Source organism: Heteronotia binoei, chromosome 17 (genome assembly GCF_032191835.1).
Source record: "Heteronotia binoei isolate CCM8104 ecotype False Entrance Well chromosome 17, APGP_CSIRO_Hbin_v1, whole genome shotgun sequence".
NCBI lineage: Eukaryota > Metazoa > Chordata > Lepidosauria > Squamata > Gekkonidae > Heteronotia > Heteronotia binoei.
The window spans coordinates 26394801-26412318 of NC_083239.1; the positions used below are offsets into that span (position 1 = coordinate 26394801).

General features: G+C 48.6%; 1 protein-coding gene across 12 annotated transcripts in view; it reads left to right on the forward strand.

Annotated features, from left to right (window-relative positions):
• Positions 1-14032, forward strand: part of PTPRU (protein tyrosine phosphatase receptor type U) — a 495642-nt gene extending 481610 nt beyond the window's left edge. For all 12 annotated transcript variants that reach the window (XM_060257887.1, XM_060257891.1, XM_060257888.1 and 9 more), the window contains 2 exons: positions 8190-8325; positions 12862-14032. In XM_060257887.1, the coding sequence (XP_060113870.1) occupies positions 8190-8325; positions 12862-12924 (199 nt within the window). In that variant the 3' untranslated portion in view covers positions 12925-14032. The remainder of the gene's footprint in view (positions 1-8189; positions 8326-12861) is intronic.
• Positions 14033-17518: the final 3486 nt, after the last annotated feature.

Sequence of the window (17518 nt, forward strand, 5' to 3'; positions counted from 1 at the left end):
TCACTTAGCTGTTTAACATAATTTGCAGCACAAACAACGGTTGTTTGAAAACACAAGAAATGTTGTGGGTTGTTGCCTTTGAGTTCTGAAGCAAAAATAAAATCTGCCCAAATTTCAGACACACAGTATAGACCACAGTCCTTAATGATTTTTCTAAGTAGCTTTGTGAATCATTTTGTACAGTGCAACTCTATTGGCCATGTAGAAAAACCCTCTTGAACAACTGAGGTTTGCATAGTTTGAGGAAAGTCAGGAGAGCGGGAGCCTTTCTGGCTTCCTCAGGCAGCCCATCCCACAAGGTGGGGGCCACAACAGAGAAGGTAGTGTCCAGGCAGTTCTTGATTCTGCCTGCTTGCAGGTTGGCATCCCTTCTCTGATGTTTCAATGGGTTATATCTGTTTGGAAGCTCAGTGCTTCCGAAATGAATCTTGCGGACATTCCAGTGTGTGCTCTTTATGTCCTTAGAGATAGATCTGGGAGATTTCCATTTCTTTTTTTTGGAAAGAGTGTATGGCATTAGAATCTGTTGGCGGGTTTCTGCAATAGCTAGTGATTTGTCAAGGATGCAGCATTGTGGGAGGTAAAGTATTGAAGTGCAGGTGGGAGAGAGAGAAGACACCTGCTAGTTAACCTTCCATTGTGCATCGTTCCAACTCTAGTTAAGATCATTCTCAGTTCTTAGGCAAATGACTGCCATCCCTGAGGCTAAAGGAAGGGGGGAGGAAGCAGCAACTAGACACTCCTCTCTCTGATGCCCTCCCCAAGCAACTTCTTTGTTTTGTATTAATTAATATTTGCATTGGTTTTTTAATTACCATCAGCCAGTTTGGGAGCCGTCTCTCTCTCTCTCTCTTTTGCTTGGAAAAGCAAGGTTAAAAAAAGAAAAGAAATAGCAGCAAATAAATAAAGAGTCGTGTTTCCAAACTGACAGGGGGGCTCCCAGTGAGCTTTTAATCAAAAATGAATTACAGTCTTGCCCGTCTTCATTAGCCTAAGGATAATTTGGCAGAGTCATTCACAAAATGCAGGGCTCTCCGGTGGGTGCAGAGGCGAGGAGCTGGAAAAGGGGAAATAGGGCTTGCTACTGGCTTGCAAACACCAGTCTCATGTGCGTCTTGCTAATACATTTATAGCAAGGTGTAAAAGATTTATTAACCGTGATGGGACTCCATGCCCTGAAGAACTTGCTGCATGATATGGGGGAGGTAAAGAAAGACCTTCCATTTTAACTGCTGATACACGTCTGTTTATTTTGGTAAAAGTCACAGGTCAACGTATCAGATGCTAGAAAAATAGGAATGCAATCTGCAGTCATTACAGATTTGACCAACCCTGCATGACACACAACAAAGTCCCACTGATTTTGGAGGCCCTGGTTAGTGGTTATATGCTTTTCATAGACATTGGCCTCATTCAAACACCACAAACAAGAGATTGTTTGTTCATGATGAGGACAAGCCAGTAAATCCTTGGAATCACAAATCCTCGGGATCCCATGCTTTTTTCTTCCTGTCCCTTGCACCGTGCTGAGGCTGATAACCTTTTGCTGTGCTATAAACTATGTTGGTTTATAAATTTGGCTTGTAGACCACCCTCCCCTAGGGCGGTGAACAACAATTCCAGTAAATATATTCCAATCAGATTAAGCTAATTTAAAACAATTTAAGAAATGGCAATACAAAAAAAAAAAGATGATGCTTAAATAAACCAGAATTATATCCTTAGCCCCATGTGGGGGAGGAGAGAAAGAGGAGGTGCCAAGCAAGATGGAAAACCATTGCTGTCTTCAACTGTAGGTCTGGCAGAATATCTCTGCCTTCAAACCCTGTGGAACTGCATTTGGCAGAGTTCCACCAGGTTGAAGCCTGGGCCTTCGGTTGAGGACAGCCAGATATTTTTCGGGCCAGGGATCACCAGTAAGATCTTCTTCATGGTCTCTGTGCTTCACACTCATGGGATAGAGCACCTGCGCCAATCCCCGAATCGGTACCTAAAAAGACTGGGTCGGTGAAGTAATCTTGGATTGCTTTTTTGCCTTTGTATATAGCCCATTCGTTATTTTCTTAGTGAAGTTAGTTAGTTAGTTGTTAGACAGTTAGTGTTGGTAAAAAAAAAAAAAAGTTTGTTGGACTTGCCCTTCGGGGCTCAGTTTTTCCCCCTCAGAGACTTTCCTGGGTGGGGTTTTTTCCTGGGCGTCTATGGAAAGATGTTGGGGATTTTTCAAGAGGTGCCGTTCCTGTGGGAAGAAGATTGCCCCCCCCCCCCGATGGCCATTCCCTCTGTCTCCTCTGTCTGGGCGAGGGACATCGAGTCGATTCTTGTGCTCACTGTTTGAGTTTCTCGAAGCAAACACTTAAGAATCGAGCGGCGAGGCTTTCAGCGGATTTGGTCGAGTCGGCACTTTGTCCACAGAAAATGGCATTAGACCTGTCGATACCGATGGGTGAGGCTGCGGCCCTGACGGTCACATCGGCTGAGACTTCGCCGATCAGGACCGAGATGCCGGTCGAGCGCAGGTGTTCCACGAAACGGCCTTCTGAAGGGTCAGTGGACACCCTGGCTAAGAGGCGTCGGGATGATTCGGGGACCCGATCATCCGCGCTGAAGAAGGGGGAATCGAAGGAGAAGCGGAAGAAGAGACCACCCCGCACCCCTTCACCTTCGCATGATGCTTCGACATCGACAGCCCCACCGAGGAAGATCTTGGCGTCCCCACGTCATAGCTCTTCAGTGTTGAGAGGCAGTGCTTTGCAGCTGCACCTATCGGCATCGGAGCACGAGATCGACCTAACTCAGTGCTCCCACTCTTCAGGGTCCAGGCGTCGCAATGAGAGCAACTCGGTCTCGGAGGTGGAGGTGTCGGCGCCGATGGAGCCTTCGGCACCGATGGATCAGATGAGAGGCCGGAGAGAGCTGGAATCAACTGCAGTAGCTCATCGCTTCCCACCTCTTCCACCATAAGAGCAGCGCCAATGGTCTCCTTACCCTTATCCTTCCCCACCGTACCAATGGTACCCTCCTCGCGAGTTCGCAGACTGGGACCAGCAGTCTGAGGCATCCCACATGTCCAGGCTGTCTCAACATTCTAGACGGCGTCCTTCGGCATCCATCGCTGTCCCGCCTGACAGACGCAGCGTGATGGTGGAGGAAGTCCAACCTCGGTCGTCAGGGTCGATCCGGTCACCCGTCAGAGAGTCTACTCCGGTGCTCTCAGAACGATCTCTACACAGAGAGTCTTCATTGTTGGACTCCGAGGTTGGTACCGACGATCCGGACTGGGCTTTGGAACCTTCCCCGGTGTCTCATACGGCTGAGGATCTTCCCATCTCACCGTTGGAGGATCTGAAGTCGTACAGGGACCTGGTAAAGAGGATGGCACTCCCCCTCTCGTTTCCGGTGTCACAGCTGCAACCCGTTGTAGATGATAACGTGTTTGACATCATGCAAAGGGATATTTCTACAGCAGTTGCCCTGCCGGTCACGAAGGTCATCCTACAGGCGGTGAAGGAGCCTTGGGTGAAGCCGGCTTCTACACCTGTGTCATCGCAAAGGTTGGAACATATGTACCGTGTCCAAGAGTCTGGGGCTGAGTTCCTCTTCGCACACCCGAAGTCAAATTCGGTGGTTGTTTCCTCCTCGTCGAAGGCCCGCAAGACGCACTCCTCTCCACCAGACAAGGAGGGAAAGAAGCTGGATAACGTCAGGAGGAAGTTCTATTCTGCTGGGGCGCTGGGAGTAAAGGTATCTAACTATGCTGCGTGCATGGCTAGATACAAATACTCAGTATGGGAACAGCTAACCCCCCTCCTGTCTTCCCTGAGTGAGGAGAGGAGGTCGGCTGCAAAGAAGTTGCAGAAGGAAGGCTTTGCTGTAGCCAAACAACAACTGGCTGCAGCAAAGCACATGGTCGACGTCTCAGCAAGGACCATCACTTCTGCCGTCTGCCTCCGCCGCCACTCCTGGCTCAGATCTATGGCTCTCCAACAGGACACCAGGGCCTGTGTTGAAGATCTGCCCTTCGAGGGCGAAGGCCTGTTCACTTTACCACCGACAATGCGGTCCAGGAAATGGACAAAAGTATAAAAACTTCCAGGCATACCGGCATACCAGGCGTACCGGCATCTTCCAGAGCTGCGAAACAGAAACAGTGGCACAAGCCTTGGCCAAAGAAGCCGTACCAAAAGTTCTCCCCGGAACAGCAGTGGAGACCTCGCTCTGCTCAACCTGAGAGTAGGTCCCCATACAGGGGGAATAACAGAAACCGTTATGCTTCACAGACCACCGGCAAGTCCAAGGGCACTCGCCCTCAAAAGCAGGGCCTTTGACTTTCTGGCAGCACGCGTCACCATCCCCTCTCCCACTTCGTCTATCCACCTCCGCCCATTCTTGTCGGCCTGGGAGTCCATCACTACGGACAGGTGGGCGCTTTCCATCGTAGCGGAAGGCTACAAAATAGACTTTGCTCAGATTCCGAACCAATCTGTGGTAATTACCACTCCCCCTTCCCCACCTTTGCTGGCGGAGGTGAGCAACCTCTTACAGAAAGAAGCCATAGAGAGGGTCCCAATGGAGGCCAGGATAGGAGGCTTCTACTCTCGTTACTTCCTGGTTCCCAAGCAGGACGGGGGTCTAAGACCAATCATGGATCTTTGGAATGTGAACAAATTCATTTTGTACCAGAAGTTCAGAATGTCCACTCTGCAAACAATTCTGCTTCTAATCAACCAAGGGGATTGGATGGCAACGCTGGACCTCAAGGATGCATACTTCCACGTCAGCATCCAACCTGCGTTCAGACGTTTCCTTCGGTTTGCAGTAGGGTCTCAGCACTTCCAGTTCAAAGCTCTTCCGTTCGGCCTGTCCACTGCACTTCGGGTGTTCACGAAGATGATGAGCGTTGTGGCTGCCCATCTCCAGCTTCAAGGGATAGTCGTCTTTCCGTACATCGACGACTGGCTCCTTGTGGCGGAGTCGAAAGAGAGTTTGTTATCCCACATTGCCATCACTCTTCGTCTTCTCGACACCTTGGGTCTGCAGGTCAATTTGAAGAAATCACACCTTACTCCATCAAGGACAGTTCATAGGGGCTTTGCTGGATATGAACCTTCATCGCGTGTTTCTGTCTCAGCAGAGAGCGATGGACATTATCAACCTTGTCGAACTTCTGCAGAGTCGAAAGTGGAGCACGGCGCAGCAGCTGCAGCAGATGCTGGGGCTGATGGCGGCGACTACAAGTGTGCTGCTGTTTGTGAAGCTGAGGATGAGAGGCCTACAGCTTTGGTTTCTTCGTCTGTTTCGCCCATTACGAGACTCACCTCGTAAGAGGTTTGTAATTCCACCTGTGACACTTCAAACGCTGCAATGGTGGAACTCAAAGGACAACATTTGTCAGGGAGCTCCCTTCCATCTACCTGCACCAACTGTGACTATCACGACAGATGCGTCTTTATGGGGTTGGGGGGCCCACATGGACGATCTGTGTGTGGGGGGCCCTTGGCCTTTGAAATTGACTCACTGCCACATAAATTACTTGGAACTGCTGGCAGTTCATTTTGCTCTTTGGTCTTTCCGCCCCATGGTGGCGGGGAAGATTGTTGCTCTGCTAACAGACAATACCACTGCCCTGTGTTACACCAACAGGCAGGGAGGGACAGTCTCTCGACGGCTTTGTGCGCTGGTGCTGGATCTGTGGTCGAAGTGCCTGGAACACAACATCTTTGTGAAGACAGCACACCTCCCAGGGGTTTTCAACTTGCAAGCAGACTCCCTCAGCAGGGGTGCGGCTTCCCCGCACGAGTGGGAGTTACAGTGGCGCTTCCTCCAACCTGTGTTTCAGCTCTGGGGGTATCCCCAGGTGGATGTCTTTGCCACAGCCGAAAACTGGAAGTGTCCTCTGTTTTGCTCCAGAGGGGGCTCAGATCCAGAGTTGTTGGGAGACGGTCTGCTGTTCCCGTGGGAAGATCGGTTCCTTTATCTGTTCCCACCTCTGCCACTACTGATGAGGGTGGTCAACAAGAGCGTGAGAGAGAGACCATGCTGTATCCTGGTGACTCCCTGGTGGCCTCGCCAGAACTGGTTCCCGATCCTGCTCCAACTGGCGAGGGGGGTCTTCTACCAGTTTCCGGCAGAACTGGACCTTCTGTCAGCTCAGGACGGTCATGTACTCCATCACAATATGCCCCACCTGAAGCTGACAGCGTGGTTCATCGACCCTGTGGGTTCTCTAGCAGAGTCTAACATGTTTTCTTGAACAGCAGGAAACTTTCTACCTGCGCTTCCTATGATAGGAAGTGGTGGAGGTTTCTGCAGTTCTTAATTGATCCCTCAGTTTCACCCCCAAAGGGTGGGGTTGTCGGTAATTTTTGAGTTTTTGTTATCTCTGGTGGATGCTGGCCTTGTTTTTTTCTTCCATCAAGGTTTATTTGGCAGCAATTTCTGCATTCCATGTACCAGTTGAGGGGCACTCTGTTTTTGCACACCCTCATTCTAAGAGGTTTTTGAAGGGTTTGTTTAGGCTTCATCCTCCATCAAGATCACCCCCACAGTTGTGGGATTTGACTTTAGTGTTGGACAGGCTGACTCGATGTCCTTTTGAGCCGATGGCTACATGTTCGTTACAGCTTCTCTCTTGGAAGATTGCTTTTTTGGTAGCCATCACATCAGCACGCCATGCAGGGGAGCTCACGGCTATGCGTTGTGACTACTCATATCTAGTTTTTCAGGAGGCTGGAGTGTTGTTAGCTCCTGATATTTCTTTTCTCCCCAAGGTGGTTTCTCAGTTCCACCTCAACTTGGGAGTTTGGTTGCCCACTTTTCATCCTATGCCTTCCTCGGATGAGGAACGTAGGTTGCATGATCTAGATGTGAAGCGTGCTTTATTGTTTTATTTAAGTCGCTCCAAGAGTTTTCATAAGGACCAGCAGCTTTTTGTTTCATATGCTGCTCCTAAGTTAGGTTCCAGGATCTTGTCTCAGTGGCTTTTGAAATGGCTCACTGAGACTATTAAACTGTGTTATTTGTTGGCTAAGAAGCCGTTACCTGGGCATATTCACGGACAATCTACAAGAGCGATGGCGATGTCGGTGGCGTTCCTGAAAGGCGTTTCCCTGATGGACATGGCAAGGCTGCCACCTGGTCCTCTCCGCATGCCTTTATGAAGCACTACGCGCTGGATGTGCATGCTCAGCAGAGGACTCGTCTGGGAGCTGCGGTGCTGCAAGCTGTTTCTTCTGATTGACCATCTTCCCGCCTCCAGGTATGTCTTGCTTGCTAATCTCCCATGAGTGTGAAGCACAGAGACCACGAAGAAGATAGACAGGTTGCTTACCTGTAACTGTAGATCTTCGAGTGGTCATCTGTGCATTCACAGTATCCGCCCTCCTTCCCCACTGCTGACGGTCTCCCTCCAGTAGGGGCTTCCAGCGGTCAGGAAGGAACTGGTGGGATCCTCGCGCTGGTGCCGGTAAGCATGCACACTGGGACGCCTGCGCATGCCCATTGGTGCCGAGTGCAAAAAAATCCCGGGCTTTTAGGTACTGATTTGGAGATCGGCGCAGGTGCGCTATCCCATGAGTGTGAATGCACAGATGACCAGTCGAAGATCTACAGTTACAGGTAAGCAACCTGTCTTTCTTCTCTCCGGGGCATAATGCTCTTCAGGGGATATACCGGAAGAGGCAGTCCCTCTGCTTCGCACCTGCCTTGAAAGCCCCTTGCTGGGGTCACCATCAGTAGTTTGCAACTTGATGACAGTTATGTAGACTCCAGACTTATGTACATATTCCAGATCTGGCACCTTCAACACAGTTTTGGCTGTTTCATGTTTCACGAGCCAGAATTTTAAACCAGGATTAACGTGCATCTCTGCCCTTTCAGTGGCTTGGCTGCCCATTTAAATAGGAAGTGAACACTCAATCTCCCTAGCACATTTTTATCTAGACACACTTCCAAGGAGTTCAGCACCACACACAAGGATCTCTCCTCCCATTTTTATCTTTGTGACAACCCTGTAAGGTATTTCATATTGACAGTGAATGCCCCAGGATATCACTCTGCAAGCTTCATGGCAGAAGAGAAGATTTCTCCTTGGCCAGAACTCAACCCCAGTCTCACTCTCCTTTATGTTATTCACATTGGACTGCTTTTAGTATTGAATGTCTCCATGCTATTCTTTTGTTTTTCCCTGCCAGGAATGGGGGTGGACGGAGTGGCACTTTCTGCGCCTGCACCATGATCCTGGAGATGATCAAGTGCCACAAGATGGTGGACGTTTTCTTTGCTGCAAAAACCCTCCGAAACTACAAGCCAAATATGGTTGAGACTTTTGTAAGTGGCTAGCAAATCTGTTCCTTCTTCCTGTGCCTTTAAACTCTTGGGGGGAGGGGCAGTTACAAAGAATTGTGGCAGTTGGCATAAAACCAAGGGACCTGAGGGAATTTGTCCCCACTGCATTGGTGCAGAACATCTGGCACACAAAGCATAACCTTTCCCCACAAGGACTTTAAACCAGATGTAAGATGGGATTTCTGTGCCTCTCAGAAACATGCAGGAACAGTACTGAATATGACCCCAGCAAGCCAAGAGATGGCTTCAGCAGGGTTGCCAGTCTCCAGGTGGGACTTGGAGTTCTCCCAGAATTCTGATCCCTTAGAGGAAGTGACTTCTCTGTGGCATTATATCCCTGCTCAACTTCCTTCCCTCCCCAGACTCCACCTTCTGCTGGCACCGCCCCCCAACCTCCAGGAATTTCCTAAGCCAGTGCTGGCTACCCTAACTTTCAGCCATCTTCACACTATTTTTGTTTCCTTAACTGGCCCCAGGGAACCTCCGTATCTTCCAATGGAAAACTTAGGTGTAACAATGGGTACATGTACGTTTCTCAGGAGAGCCAGGGCTTTTTTTGTAGCAGGAACTCCTTTGCATATTAGGCTACACCTCCTTGATGTAGCCAATACTCCAAGGGCTTATAGTAGGCCCTGTAAGAAGAGCCCTGTAAGCTCTTGGAGGATTGGCTACATCAGGGTGTGTGTGTAGTTTCATATGCAAAGGAGTTCCTGCTACAAAAAAAGCCCTGAGGAGAGCAAATGATGACTCCCACTCCCTGGGCCTATTTCAGGATGAGAAAATGGCAACTTGGTGTGTGTGTGGGGGGGGGGGGTGAAGCTTTTTTTCCTCTCATGTTGTGGATGCAATCAGAACTGTGCTCATGTGCTTCTGGGAGAAATGGAACTGCTGTTTTGTGCCTGATACAAAGTGTTTGTGGCAGCCACAAGTACTTGGTATTGCATGAATTGGCCCTTATTTCTAACATCCATATAGCTTTGCTGCTAGAGTATTGTAATCGCCTGAAACATCTGTATGAAAAAGGCAGAATAAAAAGGTTTAGGGATATAAATAAAATGCTCATATAAAAATGTCAGGACCAGAGTGGGGAAAAATATGACATTAGCAGTGCCTGGATTATCAAACCTCTAACTTGACAAAATGAAATTATTTTCTGGGAGGTTCTGATTGCATTAGGAATTAAATCACAATTGGAGGAAGTAAGTGGGGCGGGGGGGGGGAGGAATTAAGAGAAAGCAATAAAAAAAAGGGAATGTGGTCCCTGGCATAGAGTCAGATGACTTCTCTGTTAAGTTGCAAGGTAAGAACAAATGCAAAATAGGCACTCTGCAATCTCCTCCCCTACTCCAAGTGAACCTGCAAAATGCAGTTTCTGATGCTCACACAACATACTGGCTTGCAGGTCTAGCCCTAGACTGTCTTGCCCCTTAGGCAAGGCTAACTTCTGCCCCCTCCCCACACTGATAGCGCCACTGAGTCACATGGGAGGTGCCCAATTTGTCATCCCCCAGAAGGTCGGTGCCATAGGCAATTGCCTAGATTGCCTAGTGGCAGGGGCAGCCCTGCTGGCTTGGATCCATCAACATGCAAGCAGAAACACATGTGTACTTAGTGCCATTCCATTTTCACAAGATCTTGTACCACATCTAGCCCTTTCCCCCCAAGTGCCCAGATGCTGGTTGCACAAGTGCTGCTGCCATCCTTTTTGTGTGTGTTCCCACTGCACAAAAGTTCTAGCAGAAGCAGACATTTTGGTCTGCAACCAATCCTTGCTATTTTCTTCTGTGATCTTTTCTTTAAGCTCCCCCCCCCGCCCTCCCCCTCCCCAAAAAACCCCACAGTCACTGAGCCTGCTTTTTTTTAAGGGGAAGAACAGCTCAGAGGCAACGGGACTCTTCAACCCTTTCTTCCATGGCAGTTTCCCATTGGGAGAAAAGGCACAAATACTACAGACACCTGCACATTTCTTATAGCTGAGAATAAAGACAGCTTGGGGATGTCATGTTTCAATGGGGGAGGGGTGAAAGAGCACAGGGTTTAATGCACCCTCTGCCTCTGCATTGTTCTTCATAAAGCAGAGTTGAATTTGTGCATGTGGTATTGCTGGTGGGGAATTCTTTTGAAAATGATCATGGAAGAAAGCGCAATGTGTCAAATGAATGGGAGAGTCCCTCTAATAGTTCCATTGCAGAAGTCACTGAGACTGTAGCCATTTGCAGAAGCACACGGGGGAGGGGGGGGATGTAATGTGCTAGCTGCACCCCAATCATGACCAAGCATGTTTCTTGCTTGTTTGTCAGCATTTCTCCCGATGTGGGCAGCACACCATTGCACATAGAAACAGCACACACACACAAGCTGCATTCCTTATCCTAGGAAGGGAGCCTTGGAGATTGGATCCAGGCTAAATTTTCCACTTGGCAGAAGGGGTGGAGTAATTTCTACCAATTTCCTCTTCCTGTCATAAATTCTCAATTTGCCTCTCAAGTTGTTCCAGAGGGTCCACGTCCCCCCGGAGCATCACTTTGGGGAGATCAAGGACGGGAGGAGGCAGAATTGTTCTGTTCCACTGCGGGGGAAAAGTGCCCCATACAAGCAGGAAATTTAGTCTGGGTCCAACCCTATGAGTGTGCAGTTTGCACATGTGTAAATAATGTACGCACTTGCGGCAAATTTGCATGGCCAAGGGTGGCATCTCTGATTTGGCTCCCTCACCCTACGTGCATTGCTCTGTCCCAACATTTGATAATCTGCCCCCCAAATTCCTATTTCAGAGACCATTCTGTCAAAACACGGTTTCTTTCATCCAATTCCTAGCCTATCTTGTCTGTCTCGATGCTGGCGCTTAAACCCTTTCCCCATCTCCCCTCCCTCCCCTTTGAATTCCCTGTGCAAACATCCCAACAGTAAAAGCATTCTTTGCTCTCTGGCTTTTCATGAATGTTTGTTATTTATTTCTTCGTGCCGAGCGATTTTTGTTCTGAAATTTGCTTTGGACTCATATACAAACACGGCGAGCTGTTACCTCAGGGATAATTGAAGATCAAAGCAATGCAGCCGTTCTTAACTGATAGTGGTTTTTTGGGTTGGTTTGGCCCCTCCCCCCCAACTTTTTTGTATCCAAGGCTGTAGCAGTAGAGTTGTCGTGAGTGTGCGATGCTGGAGAACACCAGAATGGCCCAGTTTCTCATGTCTCACACCAGCAGCCCTTTCACACTCTGTATATATGTATTTCAGTGAATAGTCAAGAGCTCTTTGGCATGTATTTTGCAAGAGGGAAGGCAGAGAAAGAGGGACTGTGCTGTTGAAGAGCTAATAATCCCTCCCTCTATGCATGCATCAAACTTCTGGAAAAATTCGGAGAGGGCCATGCAAATTTTCGCAATGCATGCTTGGGGGGAGAAAACAGAAACAAAAACAAAACTTGAGTGCCTTAGCGAGCATTTGGCAGGAATGAAAAGCCTGCCCAGCAGGTACGACATACACTCTTACTATGCTATTCATATAGTTCTCCCCGGCTCAGTTTCATGGGATTTAGAGGCTTTCCATTGGTGTTTGGTGGCAAGGAAGAAATGGGCCTGAACATCCTTGTTTTCTGGTTTCCTTAGCAACAGGCTAGACCACCAGGGAGCCAGGAATGCTGACTTCCTATCTCATTCTTTTAAGCTTCCTCAAAGCCAATCTCAAAACTGCCTTTTAATCAATCAAACCATTGCATTGCTCTAGTTCAGTACTGCCTACTTCGGCTGGCAGTGGCTCCCTGAGGTTTTGAGCAGAGATCTTGCCAACTTCACTGCCACCCAGGCGACAGCTAACACTGCTCCCCCATGAGTCTTCAAAGGCAGCCCAGGAAGCCATGCAAATGGCGCATGGAGCTCAGTGGCAGGACCTCTGCCCAAGAGCTGCTGCTAGTCTGAGTTGACAGTATGGACCCTGATGGCCCAATGGTCTGATGCATGGCTTTTTTTGTAGCAGGAACTCCTTTGCATATTAGGCCACATACCCCTGATGTAACCAATCATCCTGGAGCTTACATTAGGGTCTTTTCTAAGAGCCCTGTAAGCTCTTGGGGGATTGACTGCAACAGGGAGGTGTGGCCTAATACGCAAAGGAGTTCCTGCTACAAAAAAAAAGCCCTATGATGCAAGGCAGCTTCATAATATGACTCAAAATGAAACTTCCCAAACATTGAGTCATATGATCATTTAGAAAGCTAAGCAACCTTTAAGGGCATCTGGAGAACCAAGTGAAAAGAACCTCAGCTGCTGAAGCTCTTTCGGGGGAGCTTCGGGGGGGGGGGGGGGCAGGTTGGGGGGGGCAACGTCACCAGGGCTGAAGGCAAGGGGGCTCAGGTTACCACCTCAGGTGGTATGCAGGTTACCACCTTACTTTGCCCCACCGTAGAGCCAGACACTTGCATGCTGGCTTTTGCCTGCCTTTTTCTTTTGGTTAAAAGTAATACACTTTTAACTCATTCTCTTGTCTCTCTCTCTCCCCGCCCTGCCTCTTCCCTTAAAGGAACAGTACCACTTCTGCTATGACTTAGCCCTGGAATACCTGGAATCCCTGGAGACCAGATAGCACCTTGCCAGGTGCCCGCAAACAAGCATTTGTTTGGAGTTTGTGCCAGACATGCATTTTGCACCCGGACTATGAGGAAGAGCAAAAGGGAGGAAGGAAAAAAAAATCAAAAAACAAAACTCATGAAAGTGATGGGGTCACGATGTCTATCCCTTACCTTCATCTGTCCCCCTTTTCTCCCACTCTTGCCCCTCTCCCAGGGGGGAGACCAGAGGCCACCCAAACTCACCCCAGGTATACGACGATGTGTACATGCCAGCCAGGAGTTTGGCACACAGGCCTTCTTTGTACATGTTTGGACACCGGTGTGCATCGACCGGATTTCTTTGTGCTCCTGCCTGGTCACAGCCTGGAACTGACCGACGCTGCAGAGAGCTGGAGGAGAAGAGGAAGTCTGGCCTCTTTCAAAACAGCTGTATGAGAGCAGAGGCGGCCCTGGGACCTTGTTGCTGGTATCTGAGAAGCTCCAGCGGGAGATGATCCGAGGCATCGATTGCCTTCAGGAAGCGTCTGAAGGTGCTAAAGGGATCTGTACAGTTTTTCATACGCTATTATAACCATTACCTGTCTTGGCCCCGGACTGATGCCTGCCCCATTGGCCTGTGTCTTGGCAGCAGTTCTGCCTGGGGGAAAACCCAGTCAGGGAGTGACTCCCTGGAGGATATCTGACAGGGAGAAACCAAACAGGCTGCTCACTCCAGAGGCGAAGCTATCCAGACCAGATTTCCAAAACCACCATCTTTGTGCCTGGGGTTTCCAGTTCAGACAGCTGAAGCTCTTTTGAGGGGGGGGGGGCGGGCTTTGTGTTTTCAGAGGTCAGATCTTTCTGAACTATTTCCAAGCCTTGAAGCACCCTCCTCCCTCCCCCGTGTCTCACTGCTCTTCAAATCTGGTGAAGCAGAACATCTTTCTGCCACCTCTTTATAAGGGAGTCAGGCGTGAGTAACACTGAGTATGCTCTGGAAAGGCCAGTGCAGATCATAGTCCTTTAAGAGCCGAGGAGAAGTCCTGGGAAGGTGATTGGCCATGGCTTGGGGATGGAAATGGGAGCTACAGCTGATCTGAGCACTTCAGAGTAACTTCTTCAAAGAGCGGTTTTTCTCTAGTGGCAGCCGTGCCCACCCCCCCACCCCCGCCTCCAGTGAGTCAGTTTTTGTTACGGGGGATTTATTGGCATCTAGGGAAGAGAGTTGGTTGGGCAGCACTTCTTCTGCGCCCTTAACAACACTCTGCAGCCGGGGATTGGGACCCCAAATCCTCACAGCTGTTGCACATACAGTTTCTTCCTCTGTCGCTCCGCTCCATCTGCCGAACAATCTAGTTTGCTCAATCGCTTCCCCATCCATGCCATCACTAAAGATTACCGGAAGAGGCGGCTTGTCTTGTAGTATTGGGGTGGGGAAAGGGAGTTTTGCACTCACCAACAAGGAAGGGGAAACTCTACAGTAGGAAGGCAAAGCAGCCCTTAACAGGACCAATTAGGGGGAGACATTTAAGCCTCCTGGTTGGGGCTTGCATGGTGATCCCCGCTATGCAGGCAAGCAAAGCACATTTGTGGGATAACCAAATTATCGTAGCACATGTCTGGGAAGCCCCAACATCATGGTGAGCATCATGTAGACCAAAGTTAGCGGTTTTGCTATGGCCAAACCAGAAAAGACCCATGACTGTATCTCTAGCTTGATTTTCTTTTCTTTTTTTTAAAGCAACCTGCATGGGAAAGAGGATTTTAAAACTTCCCCAGTGAACATAAGAACATAAGAGAAGCCATGTTGGATCAGGCCAATGGCCCATCCAGTCCAGTACTCTGTGTCACACAGTGGCCAAAAAACCCAGGTGCCATCAGGAGGTACATCAGTGGGGCCAGGACACTAGAAGCCCTCCCACTGTGCCCCCCTCCAAGCACCAAGAATACAGAGCATCACTGCCCCAATCAGAGATCCAACAATACGCTGTGACTAATAGCCACTGATGGACCTCTGCTCCATATGCTTATCCAATCCCCTCGAAGCTGTCTGTGCTTGTAGTCGCCACCACCTCCTGTGGCAGTGAATTCCATGTGTTAATCACCCTTTGGGTGAAGAAGCACTTCCTTTTATCCGTTCTAACCCGACTGCTCAGCAATTTCATTGAGTCCCCATGAGTTCTTGTATTGTATTGTGAAATAGGGAGAAAAGTGCTTCTTTCTCTACCTTCTCTATCCCATGCATGCTTGTAAAGCTCTTGCCATTTTTTCTGACCTCACACAAGCTTGCCAGAGCCAGCATTTGCCCCACTTGGGCAAATCCCAGATCTGAGCAGGAGAGGTAAAATGCATGAGGGGAGGGAGCTAATGCCTATGGTCCTTATCCAAGTTGCAAAGGAAAAATGCCCTGCAGGTCCCATCCAGGTTTTCCAGCATGTTTTCCAGCTTGGTCATTAGTTGCCCCCGAAGGACTGCAGCTGCGTCCAGAGTTGCTCCCATTAAGCCAGAAATCCCTTATCAGTCAAGGCGTTGATTGAAGTAACAGAGATAAGAACAGACTTGTTATTGGGTGTCGTTCCCTGGTGACCTTTTGAATTTAAACTCCTGTTGCTTTTTTTTTTTTATCCTTCCAACCAATAGGATCTCGGGGGAAATTTAGGCCATTTCTTTCTGCAGTGCTCAAAGAAAGACAGACAGGTCCTGAAGGACTTTGTGCAAAGAATAAAAACCGAATTGTTCCATCTAGCCAAGAGGCAGTCCTGCATTTGTGTGGGGATTAGGAGAAAAGAAGAATGTTCTGTTATGCAGGGTGGGAATGAGAAACTGATGGAACCAGCAGGCTGGAATTAAGAGCTGTTCCACATATTCTTTTTTTTTCTAAGATGGAGATTAATACTGGCTAATGATTCATTTCTGAACAGCATTGTTGGGCTTCCTGATAGAGGGACCCAGAGCAAAGAAATAATCACATTTTTACAATTGGACCCTTAGGAAGGCTATTTTCAGTGCTGCTGATTCCAAGTGTGAGACCTTAGACACACCACCTGGTTTTCAGGGTTATTGAGGCATGCTTGTGGCTCAGTGGTAGAGCGTCTGCTTGGCATATAGAAGGTCCCAGGTTAAATCCCAGCATCTCCAGCATTTTTTTTAAAGGATCAGCTAGTGGGTGATGTGAAAGACTTCTACCTGAGACCCTGGAGAGCCGCTGCCAGTCTGAGTAGACAGTACTGACCCTGATGGACCAGTGGTCTGATTCAGTATAAGCAGGGCTTTTTTTGTAGTAGGAACTCCTTTGCATATTAGGCCACACACCCCTGATGTAGCCAATCCTCCAAGAGCTTACAGGGCTTTTAGTACAGGGCCTACTGTAAGTTCCAGGAGGACTGGCTACATCAGGGGCATGTGGCCTAATATGCAAAGGAGTTCCTGCTTCAAAAAAGCCCTGAATATAAGGCACTTCATGTGAGAAGGCAAAGGCTCTTAAATCTCAGGCACTAAAGGGGCAGGCTGGATAAAATTTCATAGGTAGGCATCAGTGTCCACCAGGGCTCATACCTCTTCATGACCAGGAGAAAAAATTATGCAAAGCTGGAGAAATTATGCAAATGTGTTTCATTTGCACAAATTATACCGACTGCTGAATTCACACCAACTGCTGAATTCTTCTCCTGGGGCGTCATTCTAATTCAGAACACACACACACAGCCTCAAGTATGAATCTGCATGTTAGAAATTAAGATGTGAAGTGGTTCAAATGCTAGGAGAGTCTCCCAGTGAGTGACGGAAGTAGTGTTTCTCTCCCTTCCCCACTTTGCACAATCTGGTATACTATAAAGAACTGGAAGCCATAAGCCTTTGGAGGAGACTTGCTCAGATCTATCCATTTCATCACTGGCAAACACACCCAAGTCAGTGCAACTTTAACATGTGGATCTTGTTCTCTGGACCAGAAGCTGTGGCCATAAATCAGATGCACATCCCAAGGTCTGGACAACAGCCACCCACTGAGCATTCAGAGATGCACATTTCTGGTGCAAGAAGACACACATAGCTATTAATGACTAGACTTGAATTGGATGCCCCTTTCTGAAGTCATTTATGGTGAGGAGACAGGATTTCTTCACGTTCTGGTCTTTGTCTAACTTGGTTGATGAAGGCGACGATGGTTCATTTTAACAGGGAGAACTCCCAAGTTCTCTTGCACTGATCTGTTAGGAAAAATCAAAACGATAGAATGAGATATTTGGGGGGGAGGGGATCTGTTGATATTTCTTGCCTTCCATCTTATGCCTCTTTGAACCTTAGCCGGAAAGGGCACACATGGTCCAACCTGCCGCTGTCCCATCCACACCTGGCTGTGATGTTGACGCTTGGAAGCTTTAACTCTTGTGTTGGACTCTTTGGCAAATGAATTGGCCTCTTTCATCCATCCCACCAGAGATGCAGATTTTGTATGAAAATGCTAATGCCTTCAATAAAGTCCGACCGTTCGTACAAAAAGCTTATCCTGCCAAGGAATTTATGCTCAGATTTGACCTCTGGAGAGGCAAGATTGAGTTATAAATCTCTCTAAATATACCACTGTGGGCACAGTGATGGTGGGACAGGGCTTCTTAGGTGTGGTGCTAA